Raw genomic sequence first — 24,863 nt, forward strand, 5'->3', positions numbered from 1 at the left:
TTCTGAGTCTGTAGAGGCTTTTGGTTTAGACTTTGAGGAAGCCGTTAATTCTAGTATCTTTTTTCTGTGTGCCTGGGAAAGAAAATGTTTTTAATTATACAAAGCAGAGAGAATATGAGATGTATTAGAATTGAGCCTGTTTGGGAATAGGAAGAGAGACAATGAACATTTATTAACTTGAAAATAGCTGATAATATTTAAAACATTTGATCTTTAGTAACAAGTATAGTAACCTAAGGGGCTGCTCAGATGGCTCAGTGGTAAAGAATCCACCTGCTAAGCAGGAGACTCAGCTTTATCCCTATTTGGGAAGATCTCTCTGAAGAAGGAAATGGTAATTCGTTCCAGTATTGCGACTGAGGAGCCTGGCAGGTTACAGTCCATTGGGTCCCAACAAGTCAGGAATGACTTAGTGACTAAAAACAATAATAACACAATAACCTAAAGGAGAGAAAACTATAGGCTTTAATCTAGTGTTTGCTGGTATCCTTCAGAGCCTGATAGTAACTTGCAAAGACATATATTTCCCTCTATATATTAAAGAGATGATCTTATAAAATTACTTTAAATGTTTAAGGAACACTTCAAAAATAAATAAATAAATTAATACCACTTTTTTCCTGTTTGAGGCCTTAAAAGAAATATTAGTGGCTTGTTCAGTAACTCAGTCGTGTCTGACTCTTTGCAACCCCGTGAACTGCAGCATGCCAGACTTCCCTGTTCTTCACTATCTCCTGGAGTTTGCTTAGTTTCATGTCCGTTGAGTCAGTAATGCTGTCTAACCATCTCACCCATCTCACCCTCTGCCGCCCCCTTCTCCTTTTGCCTTTAATCTTTCCCAGCATCAGGGTCTTTTCCGGTGAGTTCGTTCTTCAAGTCAGGTGGCCAAAGTATTGGAGCTTCAGCTTCAGCATCAGTCCTTCCGATGAATATTCAGGGTTGATTTCCCTTAGAATTGATTGGTTTGATTTCCTTGCAGTCCAAGAGACTCTCAGGAGTCTTCTCCAGCACCACAGTTTGAAAGCATCAATTCTTCGGCTCTTAGATGTCTTTATGGTCTCAACTCTCACATCAAACCTATATTAAGTAGGTAATTACTCCTCAGATTTTACAGAAAGGAAGTTAAGAGCTTCAATAATTTTTCCAAGGTCACAGAGTTAGTATTATTGACCAAAGCCCAGATTCTTAACCTCTTCATTATACTTTCTCCTTATTCCCTCCCACACTGAGGAGGTGGTTCCTTATTTCTCCTTATGTCAGATTGTTGCACTTAGTGCTCAGTGGTTAGGTTATGCCTGACGTTTTGCAATCCCATGAACTGTGGCCTGCCAGGCTTCTCTGTCCATGGGATTTCCCAGGCAGGAATACTGGAGTGGGTTGTCATTTCCTTCTCCAGAAGATTTTCTTGACCCAGGGATCAAACCTGCATCTCCCGCATTTCAGACAGATTCTTTACCACTGAGCCACGAAAATTGAAACTGTGAAAGCTTTTTATAATCTTCGAATTTCTCAGGGTCCCTTTTTTAAGATTACCTATTTATTGTGTGTTTTTACCTACTTTGCCTTACTTGTAATGTTTTTTATTCCTTCTAGAATTCATTCTGCACTCTATGACAAGGCTCTAACTTGGCTCCTGTTCTATTTTTCACTAATGTCTTTGTTATTTTGCATTTCTGTAGTACTTAGTCAGTTGCACCACCATCATGTACTTACAGTTTGCCTTTTAAAGTGGCTTTAGTTTTTCATGTACATAAGCTAAATAAATTAATAAATAAATAATAAATAAATAAATAATAAATGAATAAATAATATATTATAAATATATGCTCTAACATATATTTATATGTTATTATAAATAAATAAATATGTTATTATTTATAAATAATATATTATAAATATATGCTCTAATATATATTTAATACAGTGGTAGAATGTAGTAGTTGTCATTAATAGTGTATGAATGTAAGAAGATGTCTGTGTTTGAATTGTTTCATTTGTAAATTCAAGTTTTCATTGTGTTGTAATACATATATAAGGTATTTGTAAAGCTTATATATGTTTTCAGTTCATTCGCTTAGTCGTGTCTGATTCTTTGTGACCCCATGGACCGCAGCATGCCAAACTTCCTTGTCCATCACCAACTCCTGAGCTTGCTCAAACTCAGGTCCATTGAGTCGGAGATGATCCAACCATCTCATCCTCTGTCATCCCCTTCTCCTCCCGTCTTCAATCTTTCCCAACATCAGGGTCTTTTCAAATGAGTCAGTTCTTCGCATTCAGGTGGCCACAGTATTGGAGTTTCAGCTTCAGCATCAGTCCTTCCAATGAATATTCAGAACTGATTTCCTTTAAGATGGACTGGTTGGATCTCCTTTCAGTCCAAGGGACTCTCAAGAGTCTTCTCCAACACCACAGTTCAAAAGCATCAATTCTTCAGCTCTCAGCTTTCTTTATAGTCCAACTCTCACATCCATACCTGACTGCTGGAAAAACCATAGCTTTGAGTAGATGGACCTTTTTCAGCAAAGTAATGCCTCTGCTTTTCAATATACTGACTAGGTTGGTCATGGCTTTTCTTCCAAGGAGCAAGTGTCTTTTATATATGTTACATATAAATATATATATGTTTTATATATGTTATATATGTATATATATAACATACATATATTTTATTTTATATATGTTATATTTTTTAATAAACCTAATGTTACAATCTTGTGTTAACATGTCATATCACTTAAATATTTAAAATATAGGTAAGCTGACTTTCCAAGGCACTGATTTTTAAGAGCTTTAGTCAGCCACTGTTGCTGATGGGCATATGCTATCTTACTAGTGTTGGGAAGAAATGAAATTTTTTTTTTTTTTTAGTAATTATTGTCTTTGGGGGAAAAAACTACTCAAATTATCATAAAGCATCATTTAATGCCAGTGCACTCACCTAAAATGAAAATATTGAAAATTTTTCCTGTTTCTTTTGGATATAAGAAATGTCATTTTCAATTAAAAGTTTTCCATTGTATCTCACTTTAATGTTAGAGACTGTGGGCACTGTAATTTTTGTTTTTTTTGTTTTTTGCCTGAGCCATGTGATATGTGGGATCTCAGCTCCCTGACCAGGGATCAAACTCGAGTCTATTACAATGGAAACATTGAGTTTTAACCACTGGACCATCAGGGAAGTCCTGACTATAAAGTTTTAAGTTAAAAAGTATAATGAGCACAATTTATAGTTTTGAGAAATAGAGACTAAAGTAATAAGTACTTTACTATTGGGAGAAGATAAATTTAAATAATAACTTTATTATTGGAAAGGAAACCCAGAACTTGATATGAGAAGAAAAATATTTCTGGGGACTTCCCTGATGGTCCAGTGGTTAGGGCTCTGTGCTTCCACTGCAGAGGACACAGCTTCAATCCCGAGTTGAGGAGCTAGTTAAGATCCTACATGCCATGCCTGGTGCAGCCAAAAATAAATTCTGGTTTGCTAACGGATAGTGCAACTCAGTGAGACCATTTTGGTGACTTATCTACCCACCTTGAGGTACTGTGGAGGTAATTATTTTACCGTCAACTCAATCAGGTGCTGGCTAACGTTCCTACATGTTGCTCTTCACTGCTGTTTATTTTGTAGCCTATCCCTCGGCCAGATCCAGTGCATAACAATGAAGAAACACATGATCTAGTACTGAAAAGCAGATTAGAAGAAAAAAGTGAACACTTAGAGCAAGGACCCATGATAGAACAACTCAGTAAAATGTTCTTTACTACTAAGCACCGTTGGTATCCTCGTGGACAGTAAGTGTTTTCTTTTCTTCTTCATCTCTCACTGAACACTAAAGAAATAACACAACTTTCTTTCTGTTAACAGCCTTCTGAGGTTGTACTTTGCCTGAAGGAGTTAACACCCAGTATGTTCAGCTACTGAATTGTGCTTTTAAATCTACATAAAGTGTAGCTGAAATGAAAGTGTACTTCTTCTCTTCCTTTGTTTTAGTGGGAGAGTTTAATCAAAGCTTTCAGGGAATCATGCAGGGGTTCTTAAAATTTTTTCTATTTTGTGATAGTCATTTAAAGTATTGTTTTTATTTGTTGTCCTTAGAATATTTCTAACTAGATATCTATACAAAGTTTTAAATTCATTATAACAAAGCACAGCTCTTCTTTTCCACTCAAAAAAGCCTCTCTCTCCCTTAATAATCTTTCTATAATAAAATGATATTTCTGCATTAGTTTCCATGGAAAAAAAACTATGTTTTTTTTTTTTTTTGCCACTGTAGTGTCTTTTTTATTTTAAGGTAAAACAATATTTGTTTTTAATTTATTGTATAGTTGGCCTACAAGGTTATATTAGTTTGAGGCGTACCTCAAAGTAGTGATTCAGTATTTGTAAAGGTTTTACCCCATTTTAAATTAATACAAAGTAATAGCTATATTTTCCTGTGCTCTGCTATATATCTTTGTGCTTCTTTATTTTATACATAGTAATTTGTGTTTCTTAATTTCACACCCCTACCTTACGTCTCTCCCTTCTCCCTATTGGTTACCACTAGTTTCTTCTCTATGTGAGTCAGTTTCTGTTTTGTTATATGTGTGTGCATGCTAAGTCACTTGTCCTGTCCAACTCTTTGCAACCCCATGGACTGTAGCCTGCCAGGCTCCTCTGTCCTCCAGGGGATTCTCCAGGCATGAATACTGGAGTGGGTTGCCATGCCCTCCTCCAGGGGATCTTCCTGATCCAGGGATCAAACCTGCATCTCTTATGTCTCCTGCATTGGCAGCTGGGTTCTTTATCACTAGCACCATCTGGGAAGCCCGTTTGGTTATATACATTTGTTTTATTTTTTAGATTCCACATACAGGTGATAACATGGTGTATTTGTCTTTCTCTGTCTGACTTATTTAACTAAACATAATACTGGAAATTTCCTGGTGGTCCAGTGGTTAGGACTCCGTGCTTTCACTGCTGAGGACATGGATTCAGTCCCTGATTGAGAACTGAGATCCCACAAGCTGCTATGTGTAGCAAAGAAATATATTACATCTTCTTTATCCATTTATCTCTTAGCTACCATCAGTTCAGTTCAGTCGCTCAGTCGTGTCTAACTCTTCGCGACCCCATGAATCGCAGCATGCCAGGCCTCCCTGTCCATCACCAACTCCCGGAGTTTACTCAAACTCATGCCCATTGAGTCAGTGATGCCATCCAGCCATCTCATCCTCTGTCGTCCCCTTCTCCTCTTGCCCCCAATCGCTCCCAGCATCAGGGTCTTTTCCAGTGACTCAACTCTTCACATGAGGTGGCCAAAGTACTGGAGTTTCAGCTTCAGCATCAGTCCTTCCAATGAACACCCAGGACTGATCTCCTTTAGGATGGACTGGTTGGATCTCCTTGCAGTCCAAGGGACTCTCAAGAGTCTTCCCCAAAGTGTCTTTCAATTCCTTCACCTATTTTATGTCCCTTTCCTTGTTTTCTCTTTCTTATTCAGTACCCACTTAGTTTATACACAGTCTATGTTTTTCCCTTTTTGTAACTTATATTATAGGAAAACAAGTTAGCAAGCCTTTTATATAGCCCTATATCTCAGTCACTGCTGTATTCTAAGATTTCTTTCTATGATTCATACCATTGCTCATGTTTATCTTTTATTTCTTTCCCATCATCAAGATATTTTAGTTCAAGCCCCACCTTAAATTTTTTTTATAATGACTTTCAGTACTTGTTTCCTGCATGTTTCATATTGCTGCAGTTTTCTTGGGATCTTTTGTTCATAACCAAGTTGCTGAAGTTACAAAAGTTCTGTGTTGATTTGTAATTTGAAGAGGAAAGACTGAAGGCAAGAAGACCATTAGGGAGTCCTAAAACCAAACGTGTAATCTTCAGACTTTTCTGTCTAGTACCCCACCTATGTGTAATCTTATTACTGCTGATTAGCTTTGACTGCTAATTAATTTAATCTCCTGGTATATCTTCTCCCTTCAGGATTACTAGGCACTTTCAGTTCTAAGAAGACTTTAATTAGATGCAGTTGATTATCCCAGGATCTCTCCTAATAAAGAGTTCAACAGAAAAACTCCAGATGCTAGCTTGTGTGTACAAAGAAAAGTTTTACCTGTAAGCATTGTTGTTGTGATGCATCATCTTTCACAATTTTAATGTGTGATTACTGATACTTAACAAATATTTATTTGGTGTATATATATATATATATAGAGAGAGAGAGTTTGGATTAATGGGAGCCATTTTCAAGTGTTGGTTTCTAGATGTTAGAGAACATTTCTTAAATATCAGGTGGGATATACAAGGATATTTTACTAAATATTTCACAGTTTTAAAGTTATAACAGTTAAAAGAATGGGACCCATTATGAATTTACTACTTGGGGTTATATAACATCTTTTTAAATAAGTTATTGAAAGGTATAAAATACTTGTTTTTAAAATATTTTAAAACAATTCAGAAGTATTAAAAGTATAAAATAAAAATCTTTTTTATACCTACTAATGCTATATTCCCCGTAGATGAACACTGTTAAACTCTCCCTATATGAATAACCCTACCTTATATTATACTCAGTTCTGTGCTTTTTGAACTCCAATAAAGTAGAACCTTTTCTGAGAGATTAACTGTGGTAAAGAAGCTGGACTGACTTAAATCATCTTGTCTCTGCTACTTACTAGCTAGTTATTCAATCTTGTTATCTGTTGAAGAAAATAGAAATAATAATGCCTAATTTGCTTGGTGGTTTTGAGATAAAATATAATCAAATACCTGGCATACAGTATATGTACAGTAGTAGTGTGATAATGATAATTAATATTGTCTGATTGTCTCCTACTCAAAGTTTTTCTCTTATTCTTTTTGAAATATTCTCTTTTTTTGACTATGCCATGCAGCTTGTAGGATTTCAGTTCCCTGACCAGGGACTGAATCCAGGCCAGGGCAGTGAAAGCACCAAATCTGACGACTAGACCGCTAGAGAACTCCCTGAAGCATCTTTTCTTAAATAGGCTCTTTTGAGGTGTAGTTTATATACTTCAAGTTTACCAGTTTTAAGTTTACAAATTCATGATTTTTGACAAATGTTTTAAGTGAAATAGTCACCAGTTTAAGTATATAAATGTATACGTTGTAACAAATGTATGCTGCTAGTGGTAAAGAACCTGCCTGCCTGTAGATGTTAAGAGACAAGGGTTGGGTTTTGGGTGGGAGGATCCCCTGGAGAAGTGAATGGCAACCCACTCCAGTATTCTTGCCTGGAGAATCCCTTGGACAGAGCAGCCTGATGGGCTACAATCCACAGGGTTGTGTAGGGTCGCAAAGGGTCGTACCTAAAACAGTCAAGATGATGCTGATCAGACCACCAATGACCAATTTCAAGATAACTGTCAGAGCTGACTGTACTGTTATCTGCATGAAGCCCCCTCCCTCTGTCTGTAAAAGCTGTTGCCCACCAACTCTCAGTCAGGGGAGTCAGCCTTTGGACAGACATCAGTACCTTCTCTCCCTGGGAGCCAGTCTCCAAAATAACGCAAACTTTCCTTTCCACCAGCATTGCCTTCTTACTAGATTTTGAGATGCAAGTAGCTGGACACCTGTTTTGGATAACAATTATACAACTGTCTTACGTAGTTATATTACATGTTGTACATGCTAAGTATGATATTTGGCATATCATTATTGTTATTCTATTGTTATTACAACTGTTGTTATTTAGTATTGTTGGACTGTTTTCCTTTGTTTCTACATTTTCTCACGTCTCTGATTAAACTTATTTGTTGGCTAAAGTTTTTCCACAGACAAAAAGCAAGCTGAGGATATGTGGGGAGGGCGGTCAAGGGCCATAAGGTCCTGCTTTGTTTCATAATCACTACCATGATCATAATATAGACTGTTTTCATAACTCCAGGAAGTTCTCCGATGCCTTTTTGCAGTCTGATCTCTCCCTATAATCCTCACCCTTGGCAATTACTTGTCTGCTTTTTATTACTTTTCAGGATTTCACGTAAATGGGATTATACAGTACATAACCTTTCGTTTCTGACTTATTTCACTAAGTACAATGCTTTTTGTATATTTTGTATATCAATAATTTGTCCTTTTTTATTTCTGAGTAGTATTTCCTTGTATGGATAGACCACAGTTTGTTCATCTGTTAACCAGTTGGACATTTTGGGTTCTTTCCAGTTTTTTGGCCACTTTATTTTTAAAATTTATTTTTGGCTGTGCTGGGTCTTCAGCACTGCCCCGGCTTTTCTCTAGCTGTGGCAAGTGGAGGTGACTCTGGTTGCGGTGCACAGGCTTCTCATCGCGTTAGTTCCTCTTGTTGGAGAGCACTGGCTCTGGAGCATGCGGACTTCAGTGGTTGTGGCACGTGTGCTCAGTAGTTGCAGCTGCCAGACTCCAAAGCACAGGCTCAGTCACTGTGAGCATGGACTTAGCTGCTCCGTGGTATGTGGGATCTTCCTGGATCAGGGATCAAACCTGTGGCCCCTGCATTAGCAGCAGGATTCTTCTCCACTGCATCCCGAGGGAAGTCCTCTTTATTTTTAAATTTTAGAAGTTTTTATTGGAGTGTAGTTGACTTACAGTGTTCGTTTCCGGTGTACAGCAGAGTGACGTAGTGTGTGTGTGTCTCCATTCTTTGTCAGGTTCTTTTCCTGCGTAGGTTATCACAGAATACTGAGTAGAGTCCTGTGCTCTACAGGAGGCCCTTGTTAATTATCTGTTTCATATATAGAAGTGTGTATGTGTCAGACTCAGTCTTCTCATTTATCATTTCCCTCCACCTTTCTCCTTTGGTAACCCTAAGTTTGATCTCAAGATCTGTGAGTCTGTTTGTTTTGTAAATTGATTCATTTGTATCATTTTGTTGTTGTTGTTAGAGTCCACATGTAAGTGATACCATATGATACTTATCTTTCTCTGTCTGACTTACTTCACTTAGCATGGTAATCTCTTGGTCCATTCATGTTGCTGCACATGGCATTATTTCATTCTTTTTTATTGCTGAGTAAATCCCATTGTATTATATATATGTACCACATCTTCTTTATCTATTCCTCTGTTGATGGACATTTAGGTTGTGTCTGTGTCCTGGCTATTATAAATATACTGCAGTGAACATTGGGATGCATGCATCTTTTTTAATTATGGTTTTCCCTGAATATATACTCAGGAGTAGGATTGCTGGATCATACGGTAGTTTTGTTTTTAGTTTTTAAAGGAACGTTCATACTGTTCTCCATAACGGTTGTACCAATTTACCTTCCCACCAACAGTGTAGGAGAGTTTCCTTTTCTTCATACCCTCTCCAGCATTTATTGTTTGCAGACTTTTTGGTAATGGCCATTCTGACTGGTGTGACGTGATGCTTCATTGTAGTTTTTTGTTTGTTTTTAAATTATTAATTTTTTAATACTTTGACTACACTGGGTCTTCGCTGTGGCATGTGGGCTTTCTGTTGTGGTTTGACGGCTTTCTTTGGTTGAACTGCATAGGCCTCTCTTATTGTGGAGCACAGGCTTAGTTGCTCCTCTCCCTGACCAGGGATCAAACCCATGTCCTTTGCATTCGAAGATGGATTCTTAGCCACTGGACCATTGGGTAAGTCCCCCTTGTAGTTTTGATTTGCATTTCTCTAATAATTAGTGATGTTGAGCTTCTTTTCGTTTGCTTTTTGGCTGTCTGTCTGTCTTTGGAGAAATGTCTGTTTAGATCTTCTGCCCACCTTTTTTTTTTCTTCTTTTTTTGGCTGCACCATGAGGAATGCCAGATCTTAGTTCCCCAACCAGGAATGGAACCTTGCCCCTTGTATTGGGAGCATGGAGTTTTAACCCAGTGGACCACCAGAGAAGTCCCTGCCCATTTACTGATTGGGTTGTTTATTCTTTTGATACTGAGCAGCATGAACTGTCTAGATATTTTGGAGATGAATCCTTTGTTAGTTGCATTGTTTTCAAATATTTTCTCCCATTCTGTGGTTTGTTTATTCATTGTGTTTATAGTTCTGTTTGCTGTGCAAAATTTTTTATAAAGTTTGAAGGTTTTTTTTTTTTTTTGTCTATGCCAAGTGCGGCATATACAATCTTAATTCCCTGATCAGGAATTGAACTGGTGAATCAGAAGCATGAATTTAACCACGGGATCACCAGAGAAGTCCCCCAAAGTGGGCTTTTTAAATGAAATATAGTTGTATTTTGTTTTTTTATCCAGTCTGACTTCTGATTTTAGTATCAAGCCATCCTAAGTGCTTTTTCTTTTGATTTTCAGTACTTGCACTCTTCTTCTGCCATTTGCTCTTAGCCTGCTTTTTTCTTGAAATTTGATTATAGTCACTTTGAATAGCTACCACCTCTAAATTATTTTAACTATAATTTATTAGATACCCATTAACATTATATTTGTGGGTAATTTTTTGGTTTTGTCTTTTGCTGTCATTCTGTCTTCATCAGGAATGCAACTTCTGTTTTGTAGTTTCCTGGAAGACCTCTGATACAGTATCTTTAATATGATGTGTATGTACTAAGTCACTATCTTATGGGATATTATCTTACCTAATTATCTTTCCAGTTTCTTGAAGGTGTTGTTTTTCTTTGAAGCTGTACTTTATGGTGGTCTTCGGGTTGGTCCATTGGTAAATTTCCCTGTGATTCTTGCAAGTTTTATTTTCAGAGTTGAGCTATTAAGTCATGAGGATTTATTTAATTTCCATTTTATCTAGGTAGGTCACCTGTGCATTAAGATGTTCTTTATTATCAGATTCTGAATCAAGGTCAGCAAAGGCATTATGATCCTGGGTTGTTGCCTACCTCATTCAATCCTGAACCTACATGCATTTAATTATTGACCTCACCCACAGTGGGGTGGACTGGAAGCATAGGTAGTATGCTGTACAGAATTGATGCTGAAATAGTCCAGTAGGTAATAAACACTAGAGGTTAGGTTATCTCACATATGGAAATCCACTGTTAGAATTGTTACCACTAAATTTATGAACTGGAATTACTGTTTCCTAATCCCGATGATCTTATTTACTTTAAGATGGCAGTTCAAAGAGTCATCTTAGATTTGGGCTTTATACTGAGACTGGGTATAGAACTGTTTGAATTTTCAGGGTGAGAATGAGTGATGAGGAAATTCAGGGCCCTGGGTTTGGGATTAAATTGAACTTTTGGTTCCCTGCCTTCTACCTTTTGCCTATTTTTATACGCAGTTGTGCAAAGATTGATTTTTTTAAAATATAGCATATGTAACCACGAGGCTCCTGCTACTTCCTATTTAATAATATTATAGGTGATGAAAACCAATTACCCTGGCTAAATCACTGCATTACAATTTACCTGATGTAATGGGACTTTGAATATATTCTGTGAAAGGTACTCCTACAAATCAATTTCTTTGTACTTCATATAGTTGTTTGCATTAGATAGCTCCTCTGTATACAGGTGTTGAGGACCTGATTGTGAGTCATTTTGCTCTTCTCTACAGCCCCTGGGGTGTCTCCTGTTGGCCTTTAATGTCACCAGTACTCAGGAAGCAGGACATATCAGTGCCCTAAGTTGGCAGCATCTGTGTCCAAGCTCTTCTTCCTGTCTTTAGTCTTCCTCAGTTGGTGAGAAAAAAATAAAAGTGGAGCATTCCTTCCATTACGGTTCTTTGTAGAACACATCATTTTAGCAATATTGCAGAGTTCCTAGTGGTTCTATTTGAGTTTTCTGTTATTTTTCTCGTTAATTTAACCTTAATAAGTTTGCTAAAACTCTTTTTACATTTTTTACACATCCAGAGTTCCTGTACTATTAATATCTTGGTTTCGCTTGCTGATTCCTTTTCATTTCCCTTATGTCTAAATTTTGGAGTTCCCCAAGGATCGATCAGTCCTTGGTTCTCTCATCTTTTCTGTCCATTCCCTAAGACAGTGATCGCATCCAGTCTTATGGGTTTAAATACCATCTACATTGGCTCCCAAATTTATCTCTTCCTGTTCCTTGACCTCGAGACCTGTATTTCCAGGTGCCTACTTGACATGTCTAATGGACATCCTTAATTTAATGTGTCTCTCACAAACCAGCTTCTCCTACAATTTTCCCTGTCTCAGTTAATGCCGGTTCCATTCTTCTAGCTGCTTGGGCCAGAAATCTTGGTGCCATTCTTAACTTTTCTATTTGTCTCACCCCCAGCATCTGGTCTATCAGCAGATCCTGTTGCCTCTGTCTCCAAAATGTAATGATAAATTACATGATAAATTTGACCATTTATCACCATTCCCTCTGCCATCATCTCGTCTGTGCCACCATCGTTTGCCTGGTTCATAGAAGAAGCTTTCTAACGGGTCTCCCTCCTTGAGCCTTTGCTTTCCTGCAGTTTGTTCTGAACACACAGCCAGAATTCTGTTAGTTATAATTTTTCTGTTGAAAAACCTCCAACAGCTTTCCATCTCACTCAGAGAAAACTATAGGCCTTACCTATTATCTACAGGAATTTACGTGATCTGGTCCTCTATTACCTTTCTATTCTCATTTCCAATTGTTCTCTTCCATCTTCAGACTGTTCCAACCTCATGACCTCTTTGCTGTTCCTTCAACATGCCCTTCCTTCCACTTCAGACCCATTATTGTTGTTCAGTCGCTCAGTTGTGTCCGACTCTGCAACCCCATGGACTGTAGCACGTCAGGCTTCCTTGTCCTTCACCATCTCTCCGAGCTTGCTCAAACTCAAGTCCATTGAGCTGGTGATGCCTTCCAGCCATCTCGTTCTCTGTCGTCCCCTTCTCCTCCTGCCCTCTATCTTTTCCAGCATCAGAGTCTTTTCCAATGAGCTGGCCTTTCACATCAGGTGGCCAAAGTACTGGAGCTTGAGTTTTAGCTTCACCATTAGTCCTTCCAATTCAGGGTTGATTTCCTTTAAGATTGATTTGTTTGATATCCTGGCAGTCCAAGGGACTCTCAAGAGTCTTTCCAGCACCGCAGTTCGAAAGCATCAGTTCTTCAGTCCTCAGCCTTCTTTTTGGTTCAACTCTCACATCCATATGTGATTACTGGGAAAACTATAGCTTTGGCTATACAGACCTTTGTTGACAAAGTAATGTCTCTGCTCTTTAATATGCCGTCTAGGTTCGTCATAGCTTTTCTTCCAAGGAGCAAGCATCTTTTAATTTCATGGTTGCAGTCACTGTCCACAGTGATTTTGGAGCCCAAGAAAATAGTCTGTCAGTGTTTCCATTGTTTTCCCATCTATTTGCCCTGAAGTGATGGGAACGAAGGCCGTGATCTTCGTTTTTTGAGTGTTGAGTTTTAAGCCGTCTTTTTCACTCTTCTTTCACGCTCATCAGGAGGCTCTTTAGTTCTTCAATTTCTGCCATAAGGGTGGTGTCATCTGCATATCTGAGGTTATTGCAATCTTGATTCCAGGTTGTGATTCATCCAGCCTGGCATTTTGCTTGATGTACTCTGCATATAAGTTAAATAAGCAGGGTGACAATATACAGCCTTGATGTACTCCTTTCCCAGTTTTGAACCAGTTCATTGTTCCATGTCTGGTTTTAACCCTTGCTTCTTGACCTGCATATAGGTTTCACAGGAGGCAGATAAGGTGGTCTGGACCATCTCTTCAAGAATTTTCCACAGTTTGTTGTGATCCACACAGTCAAAAGCTTTAGCATAGTCAATGAAGCAGAAGTAGATGTTTTTCTGGAATTCTCTTTTACTATGATCCAGTGGATGTTGACAGTTTGACCTTTGGTTCCTCTGCCTTTTCTAAATCTACCTTGTACATATGAAAGTTCTCAGTTCACACACTATTGAAGACTCGCTTGAAGGATTTTGAGCATTACCTTGCTAGCATGTGAAATGAGTGCAATTGTATGGTAGTTTGAACATTCTTAGGCATTGCCCTTCTTTGGGATTTGAAAAACTGACCTTTTCAGTCCTGTGGCCACTGCTGAGTTTTCCAAATTTGTTAGCATATTGAATGCAAAACTTTAACAGCATCATCTTTTAGGATTTGAAATATCTCACCTGGAATTCCATCACCCATTCTTTGGAGTTTTTATCACTGAAGCCTTCCTTAGCCAACTTGTTTATCTTATTTTTCCGTCTAATATACTGGAATGTAAGCTTCATGAGGGTGGGGATTTTGTCATGTTTTGTGTACCACAGAAACTTTAGCACCTAAAATGATGCCTGCTATGTAGTAGATGCTCCACATATTTAAAATGAATAAGATTCATTCGTTGAATGATTCTGATTTTCATAATATCTCTTAAAAAAGAAAATAGGTAACATAATTCCACAAAATGTACAGTTATGTTGAAAAAAAGGATGGAAGGACTGAAAGAAGTCTGGATTGAAAGTAAGAAGGATATGGAACATAATTCTATATTTCTGAAATATAAAGCAATATTCTATAAATATTTGAGTAGCAATACCTCTTTAAAGAGCGACTTGAGTATTTTCCCATGGAGGCAACAAAAATTAACTCGCACCATCAGTAGGAAACATTGAACATCCAGCTGCATTGTGAATCAGGGGGTGAAGTTCTATCCTGGACTAAGAGCTGTGGACAGATCTTTCAGATATCACTGAGTCATTGTGTAATTTAAGAGCTGTAACAGTATGTTTTGCCTTGCCAGCAACTGTCTCAGTTTAACTGTTAATTACTAATAGAACAGGTTTTTATTCTTTAAATGATACCAGTTTGGATAAGTCATAAGGGCATCTTAAAGTTCAGGTGTTTGCTTCCAAGTGTTGACATTCATGCATGATAAAAAGTCTGTAAGTGCTATTTGGCATTTATTGATCATATTTTAGAATTTGACTTTGTTAGGTTCAGGGCTATTAAGATCTCCCAAGTGTTTTTGGGCCTTAAGCATCTTGAGTAGTGAAAATGTTTGAGCATTGTAAGCTGAATCACACTTGTGTAGGACAGTGCTTAGATTTTTAGAACCACAGACTTCATTGAGAATCCAATGAAACCTATTAATCCACTTCCCCGGAAAATAAATACATGTTCAAAATTTAATAAATAATTGCAGGAAGTTTGTAACCTCCCAAACCTCTATTCTGTGTCTCTTAGCTTTTACAGAACATCTTTCAGGAATACCCTTGTGCTAGTAAAACCTTGATTATATGGCATATAACTGGAGCCCTTAAGAAAACCGTAATCTTCTCAATGCCAATATAAATATATGTAGATGTGTTTAGGTGAGTGATAATATGCGATATGTTATCCTGCAACTTAGTACTCCATGTTAGTATATACAGATGTACTTCCTTTATTTAACTTAATTTCTGTATTTTGCAGTTTATCAAAAAGCAGTATATAGGAAAGTTGCCTGTATGAAACCTTTAAGATAAGCAAAAAATACTTGAGATCATCTTAATCACAACTGAAGGACATAAGATACATCCCTTGTCACTTATGGTATAGATATCTTTACATTGAATTTCCACACTAGCAAAAAAGTTAAAAATTAGCTCAGATCAATTTGCCACAGTCTCGCCTTAAGGGAATTTTTGAAGAGAACTCATCACTGAAAGCCCATGTACTCTGTGCAGAAATTTTCTTGACTCAATAAAGAAAGAGTTCTTTATTGAAAAAAGAATTGAAAAGAGAAATTGAAAAAAGAAAATAGAATTCTCCATGGTGAAAACACTTCAGTCACTGGTAACAGTGCATTTTATTTCTCTCTTTCTATACATAAGTTTTAATAGTTTGCCTATTTTTACATGGTTTTAATCATGCTATATATATAAATTTGAATCCTATATCATCCCTTCCCCCTTTAATATTTAATATTATATATTTAATATTTTCATATTAAGATTTGCTTTAGGATAGATTTCCAGAGAGGAATTATTAGATCAAAAGTTATGATTAATAAAAAAAATTTTGATAGTGCCACACTGGTTTTCAAATGTTATACTGATGCATACTTTAAGCAGTTGGGTGTGATATTGCTTAGTTCACCATACCTATAGTTGCATTGTGCATTATAATTTAAAAATTATTTGTGATTGCAAAAACAAGGGAAAAGATTTCTCACTTTATATTTGTATTCTTCCATTTTTTGTGATACTGCACATTTTCCATGTACATACTACTAATTATATTCTATTGGTTTTTTTTTTTCTATTGTTTATTAAAACATGATTTTGAAGCTTAAGAGGCTTCCATTTAGAGCTGATCATCCCCTTTTAAATAAAACTTCAATAGAGTGTATTCTTCATATTCACAATATGGTGTTTCTTTACTCCAAAGACAATCATTAGATTTAAGTTAAGGAACAGTCATCTAGATTACCATATTGAAACTACCTCAAGATGTGAAAAAAGACTTTCCAAATGCTTAATTAATAGAAAATTTTCACAGCAGGGAAATATGGCTTATTATTAAGAAATATCTATTTTAGGTATGTATATGTATTATGTTTCATTGATTTTTTTTTTTTGAGTGCCAGTAAACACCAAGCTAATACAAATTTGATATTTCTATCAGGAACAGTTAACTTTTATTAAAATAATCTTATGTTAAATGTTTTCTTCCTTTCAAGGTATCATAGACGTCGTAGGAAACTGAATCCTCCAAAAGACAGATGATATTGATGTTTTTAGGAATCAAAGAGGAATGCTACCCTGGATCTCATTTGCCTTTTGAGAAGATACAATTGGGTATATTCACTAATATGTTATATAGTAAAATAATAATAAAACATCTTTTCATATATTAGAATGTGTATTTCTTTATATATAGTAATTCTGAATTTGACAATCTGAATTTTAAAAAGCCTACTTTATAGTATTTTCCTGTTGAGTTATTTAAGTCTAGTATTTATTTTTATGTGCCTAGTATGCTTAAGTACTTTTATCAACCAGATACTGTTAGTAGTATAAATATGATTAATAAAAATATGCATGGTTCTTCTGAAGATTTTTAAATTGCTTTTGCAAAGAAACTCATGCTGTTCGCACAGAAAAAGATGTTATAATGTTTCCTTTCTTGTGGCTCTAGGGAATAATTAGTTACATTTTAATCAGTTTCTCCTATCTGCTGGGTCCTTTGTTTACAATATTATTAAATTCTCAAAACAGTCCTCTGAAGAAACAGCATCTTCCCCATTTTACAGATAAGGCTAAGTGACTTGAACTCTGCCTACCTAGCAAGTGGCAGAGCCAGGATCCACCCTGTCAGACTCCAGAGCTTTTTAACAATGCATCACTATGACAAGAGGTGTTTTCTTTCACCCGAGAATTTTTACTTTACTAGAAAGAATATATTATTCATTTTGACATTTTTTTCTGGCTGTCTTAAAAATTCTGCTTGCTTCAGAACACATGCAGCTCTGATTAGAACATGAATATTACTAAACTAAACTGGTGTTGTAAGAATCAGTTCTGTCCAGTCACTCAGTTGTGTCTGACTCTTTGCAACCCCATGGACTGCAGCACGCCAGGCTTCCCTGTCTGTCACCAACTGCTGGAGCTTTCTCAAACTCATGTCCATTGAGTCGGTGATGCCATCCAACCATCTCATCCACTGTCATCCCCTTCTCCTCCTGCCTTCAATCTTTCCCAGCATCAGGATCTTTTCCAGTGAGTCAATTCTTTGCATCACATGGTTGAAGTATTGGAGTTTCAGCTTCAGCATCAGTCCTTCCAAGGAATATTCAGGACTGATTTCCTTTAGGATTCACTGGTTGGATCTCCTTGCAGTTCAAGGGACTCTGAAGAGTCTTCTCCAACACGGCAGTTCAAAAGCATCAATTCTTCGGTGCTCAGCTTTCTTGATAGTTCAACTCTCATATCCATACATGACCACTGGAAAAACCATAGCTTTGATTAGATGGACCTTTGTTGGCAAAGTAATGTCTCTGCTTTTTAATATGCCATCTAGGTTGGTCATAGTTTTTCTTGCAAGGAGTAAGTGTCTGTCAGTTTCATGGCTGCAGTCACCATCTGCAGTGATTTTGGAGCCCAAGAAAATAAAAGTCTATCACTGTTTCCATTGTTTCCCCAGCTACTGGCCATGAAGTGATGGGACTGGATGCCATGATCTTAGTTTTTTGAATGTTGAGTTTTAAACCAACTTTTTCACTCTCCTCTCTCACTTTCATTAGGAGGCTCTTCAGTTCTTCCCTTTCTGTGATAAGGGTGGTGTCATTTGCGTGTCTGAGGTCATTGATATTTCTCCCAGCTATCTTGATTCCAGCTTGTGTGTCATCCAGCCTGGCATTTCACAAGATGTACTACTCTGCATATAAGTTAAATAAGCAGGGTGACAATACACAGCCTTGATGTTTTCCTTTCCTGAGTGGAACCAGTTTGTTGTTCCATGTCCAGTTCTAACTGTTGCTTCCTGACCTGCATGCAGATTTCTCAGGAGGCAGGTAAGGTGGTTTGGTATTCCCTTCTCTTGAAAAATTTTCCACAGTTTGTTGTGATCCACAAAAAGGCTTTGGCATAGTCAATAAAGCAGAAGTAGATGTTTTTCTGAAACTCTCTTGCTTTTTTATGATCCCATGGATGTTGGCAATTTTATCTCTGATTTCTCTGCGATTTGGTCTCTGGTTCCTCTTAGAAGGATATTAATAGTCTATTCTGTTGATTATCACTACCAGCTTATATATGATCAGCATTGCTGCCTCTGTGATTTCTCCTTAGGAAGTGAGAAGTCTGTTAAGATGGAAATTTACTTTATTCAAACTTGTGCAATATTTGTGATATTTTTAAATTGGATGTGAAAAATGATTTCACATTCTATTGCTTAATCTAGTTCTTTTCATAAAGGAAGGTGAAGGTTCAAGTGTTCAGTAAAATGTAGGAATAATAGGAAAGTATAAAGGAAATAAAACAATATGTTACTCATTTGGGGGGAAAAGCAAAGGAAAAACAAATCAATAGAATTTAATAATCTGAAATATTAACCACTTATATTTGGTGATAGATCATCAAAAAGTTTGTTTCCAGTTGATTTATATCCAATATTTTACAAAGATTGAGATATGCCATTATGAAAGTAGTAAGATTATAAAAACTAAATGACAAATTTTCTTCTAAATGCTAGGATCTACTAAGTAGAGATCGTTAGGTTGTGATATGTCCAAAGCGCACATATACATGTGAGTGCTTTGGAGAATTAGTTTTGTTTGTACTGGAAATATCATACATTGTAATTAACACTGTAGTTCCTGGAATTCTGGGTTTCACGAATTGCTGAATAAGTACGTATTTCATCACCACCTTCACCTCCACTCAGCTTCTCCCATTTTCCACCTCAGAGATGTAACCTGTTGTCCACCATCACTAACATTTCATGGAAGATTAGTTTGTTTTTTCAGAAATTAAAAAAAATATATAAGGTCTGATGATTCTTTAAATGGAATAAATTTAGCTTCATGAAAATACTACTACCCAGTCCTTATTCTCATATTTCCTTCCATTGCTGAGGTGGATTGTTGTTGGGGCTTCCCTGGTGGCTCAGATGGTAAGGAGTCCACCTGCAAGGCAGGAGACCTGGGTTCCATCCCTGGGTGGGGATGATCCCCTGGAGAGGGAATGGATTGTTAACATACTTCACATTGATAAAAAGCATTGTCCGTGAAACCACCAGAGGGCACTCTCATATAGGGTTCAGTTTGAGCACTCCTCACCCAAAGGGTGGTGACTTAATGTATTTAATTTAGCAGATACTAAATGTATCTAGTTCGCAAATACTAATGTACTTAATTTAGCAGATACTATTTGTGTATTCTATAGGTAAGAATGATAAGTAGAATAAATGATGGCAGTGAAATTAAGTAAAGCCATTATTCATTCTGTTGATCTAGTCATTTATTGTACCCCTACTACTATGAAGAGGCATTGTACTTTTTGCCAGGCCAATAACAAAAAGTGGACCCTTCTTAAGGAGCGTTGTGTCTGCTTAACTAGTATCTACTGAGCTACTTAGTTTTTCTAATGATGTTGCTTTTTAACCATGAATATAATGTATCATTATTTTTTTTAATTAGAGACTACATAAAGAGAAAATAAAATTATAATTGTCCCATCTAAAGATAACACTAATATTTTTGCTACCTTTCTTCCCTGGGTTATTTTGCTGCATAAATATATTTCCAAAAATAATTGTATTTATTTTGCTTTTTCACTTAGTATCATGCTTTTTTTTTTCTGTATCAGTACTCTCATTTAATGGATGCATATTATTTTATAAACTGGAATGTAATAATTTAATTAACTCCATACCATTAGTCGTGGGCTTCCCCCATGGCACTAATGGTAAAGAACCTGCCTGCCAACACAGGAGATGTAAGAGATGCAGGATCGCTCCCTGGGTTGGGAAGATCCCCTGGAGGAAAGCATGGCAGTCCATTCCAGTATTCTTGCCTGGAGAATCCCATGGACAGAGGAGCCTGGTGGGCTACAGCCCATAGAATTGCAGAGTCACCACTACTGAAGCGACTTAGCATGCACGCATACCGTTAGACATAATCATTATTTCCATTTGTTTCCTATTATAAAGAGTGCTGTTACTGCATCCTGGTGAATAGCTGTTTTTGAGAGGACTATATTCTTATTTTTTTAAAAATTTTATTATAATGTGGTTGATTTGCAGTGTGTCAGTTTCAACTGTACAGCAAAATGAATCAATTATAATCTGTTTTCTTTTTCAGATTCTTATATTGATTATTACAGAATATTGAGTAGAGTTCCTTGTGTTATACAGTAGGTTTTTGTTATCTATTTTATGTACAGTAGTATGTATATGTTAGTCCCATTCTCCTCTGATTTATCACTTCCCCCCACATTTCTCCTTTGATAACCATAAGTCTGATTTCAAGATCTGTGAGGGAATTCCCTGGTGGTCCAGTGGTTAAGAATTCACCTTCCAGTGCTGAGGTTGTGTTAGATTCCTTGTTCGGGGAGCTAAGATTCCACAGGCCGCATGGCCAGAAAACCAAAACATAAAACAGAAGCAATGTTGTAACAAATTCAATACAGACTTTACAAATGGTCCACATCAAAAGAAAAAAAAAATCTGTGAGTTTGTTTCTGTTTTATAAGTAAGTTCATTTGTATCATTTTAAAAAAGATTTCACATATAAGTGACACCATATGATACTTTGTCTGACTTCACTTAGTATGATAATCTCTAGGTCCATCCATGTGGCTGCTGATGGTATTATTTCATTCTTTTTTATGACTGACTAAAATTCCATTGTATGTACCACATCTTCAGCCATTCCTCTGTCGATGAACTTTTAGATTGCTTCCATGTCCTGGTTATTGTAAATAGTGTGTAGCGGTGTCTTGTTTTAATTTGTATTTCTCTGATGACATAGAATGTGGAGCATGTTTTTATCTGCTTCTTTGCCATCTGTATGTGTTTGGTGAAGTGTCTGTTAAAGTCTTTGACCCATTTTTTTTTTTGATAGCTTTATTGAGTTAGAATTCGTATACCATACAATTCACCCATTTAAAGTATATAATTAGATAGTTTTTAGTATATTCATAGAGTTCTGTAGCCATCACTACAGTCAATGTTAAAATGTTTTGGGCCCATTTTTAATTGGGTTATCTGTTTTCTTACTGTTGAATTTTAGGAGTTCTTTGCATATTTTGGATAATAGTCCTTTATCAGATGTGTCTTTTGAAAATATTTTCTCCCAGTTTATGGCTTTTCTTTTCAGTCTCTTGGCAGTGTCTTTTCAAAAAGCAGACATTTTTCATTGAAGTGAAGACTAGCTTATCAATTCTCTTATGAATCGTGTCTTTGATGTTGTATCTAAAAAAGTCATCACCAAACCCAAGATCATCTAGATTTTCTCCTGTGTTATCTTCTAAATGTTTTATTATAGTTTTGCTTTTTACATATAGATCTGTAATCTATTTTGAACGAATTTTTGTGAAAGGTGAAAAGTTTTATGTTTAGTTTTTTTTTGCATGTGGATGTCTGGTTGTTCTAGTACTATTTGTTAAAAAGACATTCTATGCTCACTTTCGTTGCTTTTACTCCTCTGTCAGAGATCAGTTGACTGCTGTATGGATCTATTTTTGGACTCTGTTTCACTGACCTGTTTGTTCACTCACCAATACTACATTCTCTTGATGATTGTAGCTTTATAATAAGCATTAAAAGCAGATGGTCATCAGTCCTCTGACTTCTTCATTACTGATGGATTACATTAATTGATTTCTGAGTGTTGAAGCAGTCTTACACACCTGGAACAAATCCCTTTTGGTCATGGTGCATAATTCTTTTTAGACTTTTTTGGATTTGATTTGGTAATATTTTGTTGAGGATTTTTGCAGATTTTAACCAAAGGATTTTTTAAATAGGATTTGGGTTAGAAGTATCTATGAAACTCCAGAAATTGTATAGAATTTTGAGAATTTTTATATCTGTGTTTCCCCCCCTCCCCCACCCCAGGCATAAGTTCTCTGGTTTTTCAGCAATTAAAGGTTCTGTCACATTATGCCCTAGTTCTTACATGCCTGCAGCTAAGCACATAATAACATTAGTACTGGAATGATATTGATATGCAACATAGAGTAGTTTCCACATATTCTCAGATGCAACGTTAATTAGATTCAAGCTTTTTTAAGAAAAGAAGAAAACAAGACATCATGTGCCTTCGTTTTGGATGGGAGAATTCCATGAAGGAATATTTTTTCAATTTCAGATGTGTATTCAGAAATGAGTCAACTTGGATATCAGTGTATAAACACAAGAAGTTAGCAAGCCATTTCTTTTGCTGAAGGCATAGATAAGTATTTCCACTGCTTATAGGCAAAAAGAATGATTTCTTAGATTTTTTTCCATCAAAGTTCAAAATTATTTGCTAATATTTTTACCAAAATAATTTGCAAATATTCCAATGGTAAAGAAATACTTTCTTAATTACAGCTCAGCTGTTAGCCCCCTACTATTTTCTAATGTACTGTTTAACCTTTTGAAAGTAAGACTTCAGTGCACAGGCAAGAAGTACTCAGTGTGTAATGTGTTTTCTAATTCTACCAAAGGCATCCACTTAGATTTAGTAACATCACTAAAATCACCTCACATTTATTTAGTATCTTCCTGCAGGAAGCCCAATTTCAGCAGGTTTTATTAAGCACCTACAGAGTTTGAACCACTGTGGACCCAGAGATGAGATCTCATTCCTGACTGACCTTCCTTTCTTTCCCCTCTAGTCAGAATTCACCTCTTCCTCCTCCATAACCCAGTTCAGTTCAGTTCAGTCTCTCAGTCATGTCTGACTCTGCGACCCCGTGGACCGCAGCATGCTAGCCCTCCCTGTCCACCACCAACACCTGGAGTATACACAAACCCATGTCCATTGAGTCAGTGATGCCATCCAATCATCTCATCCTCTGTTGTCCCCTTCTCCTCCTGCCTTCAGTCTTTCCCAGCATCAGGGTCTTTTCCAAGGAGTCAGTTCTTCGCATCAGGTGGTCAAAGTATGGGAGTTTCAGCTTCAGCATCAGTCCTTCCAATGAATATTTAGGACTGATCTCCTTTAGGATGGACTGGTTGGACCTCCTTGCTGTCCATAACCCAAAGCACATGTAATTACTACTATGCTATCACTTTAGTTTGTCTTGAATTGGAGCAAAGTTTGTGGTCACTAGCACAGTGTGATCATTTGAATGCTCCCTTGGCCTTTTCCATCATTGCCATCCAGATATAATTACCATCAGTACACTCATAGGAGATAGAATAATAGATCTGAAAGAAACCTTAAAAGATGATTTTGGGGCACAGACTACATATATGGGTTCAGATTTACCAAGACTAATTGGCTTGCCCAAGATTACATATCATGGCAGAATGTTATGCCATGGCATTGGTTATGCCAACCAATGTCTTCTTTAACTATTAAGGATATTTTATTTTTTTATTTTTATTTTTGGCCATGCCACATGGCATACAGGATCTTAGCTCCCTGACTAGGAATTGAACCTGTGCCCCTTGCAGTGGAAGCACAGATTCTTAACCACTGAACCCCCAGGGAAGTCCCAAGGATATTTTAATATGTGTACAGGTATATACATACTCACGAAATTTGCCTCCAGTTGCAGATGTGCCCAGCAATATACTAGTAAAGATTTAACAACTGGATTCCATGGTGTAAATACACTTATCATGGCTGATTTATTCTACCAATGGTTTAGCAACTGGCTCACAACATTTCTGAAAGTTTAATCATTGAATTTCAAAGGTTGGTGTGAACCAGCCCTAGCATTCCACTGGTTATGCCCCTGAAATCATACGTTTACTATTAAAGCATTAGATTATTTCTTCACTCATTCTAGTCCATTCAGAGACACTTTACGTTGTTTTCTGGTTAATATTTCCAGGGAGAAATAAATTATTCTTTACATGTCAGCTTCAATCTAGACTTCCAGTTTAAGGACTTAATGACTTTTAAAAAGTTATTTTTATTTACTTATTTTTGGCCGTGCTGTGTCTTTGTTGCCGTGCGCAGGCTTTCTCTAGTTGTGGCGGGTGTGGGCCACTCTTCGTTGGGATGCGCGAGCTTCTCGCTGCAGTGGCTTATTCTGTTGCTGAGCGTGGGCTGTCTAGGCGAGTGGACTTCAGTGGTTGCCGCTTGCGGGCTCTGGAGCACGGGCTCAGTAGTTGTGGCACACAGGCTGAGTTGCCCCCGTGACATGTGGCCTCTTCCCGACCAGGGATTGAACCCTTGTCCCTGTGTTGGCAGGCAGATTCTTAACCCTCGGACCACCAGGGGAGTCCAAGGATTTAATAACTTTTTGATAAATGTCTAAATGACTTGGTCTGTCTTTTAAGAGAACTTCAGATGAGTCCTTGAGTATCTGTTATTTATTGGCTAAGTTACAAA

The 24,863-nt window shown here is 37.0% G+C and overlaps 1 protein-coding gene across 3 annotated transcripts in view; it reads left to right on the plus strand.

Moving 5' to 3' along the window:
- The window catches only part of MRPL42 (mitochondrial ribosomal protein L42), a 28,136-nt gene extending 11,404 nt beyond the window's left edge, over window positions 1-16,732 (plus strand). For 2 of the 3 annotated variants that reach the window (XM_020869590.2, XM_020869591.2), the window contains exons 5-6: window positions 3,635-3,798; window positions 16,554-16,732. In XM_020869590.2, coding sequence (XP_020725249.1) covers window positions 3,635-3,798; window positions 16,554-16,599 — 210 coding nt within the window. In that variant the 3' untranslated portion in view covers window positions 16,600-16,732. Of the gene's footprint in view, window positions 1-3,634; window positions 3,799-5,983; window positions 6,116-16,553 lie in introns of all 3 variants that reach the window. The other variant, XR_002309136.2, reaches the window with a different exon arrangement.
- Window positions 16,733-24,863: the final 8,131 nt, after the last annotated feature.

Source organism: Odocoileus virginianus, chromosome 24, assembly GCF_023699985.2.
Source record: "Odocoileus virginianus isolate 20LAN1187 ecotype Illinois chromosome 24, Ovbor_1.2, whole genome shotgun sequence".
NCBI classification, from domain to species: Eukaryota; Metazoa; Chordata; class Mammalia; order Artiodactyla; family Cervidae; genus Odocoileus; species Odocoileus virginianus.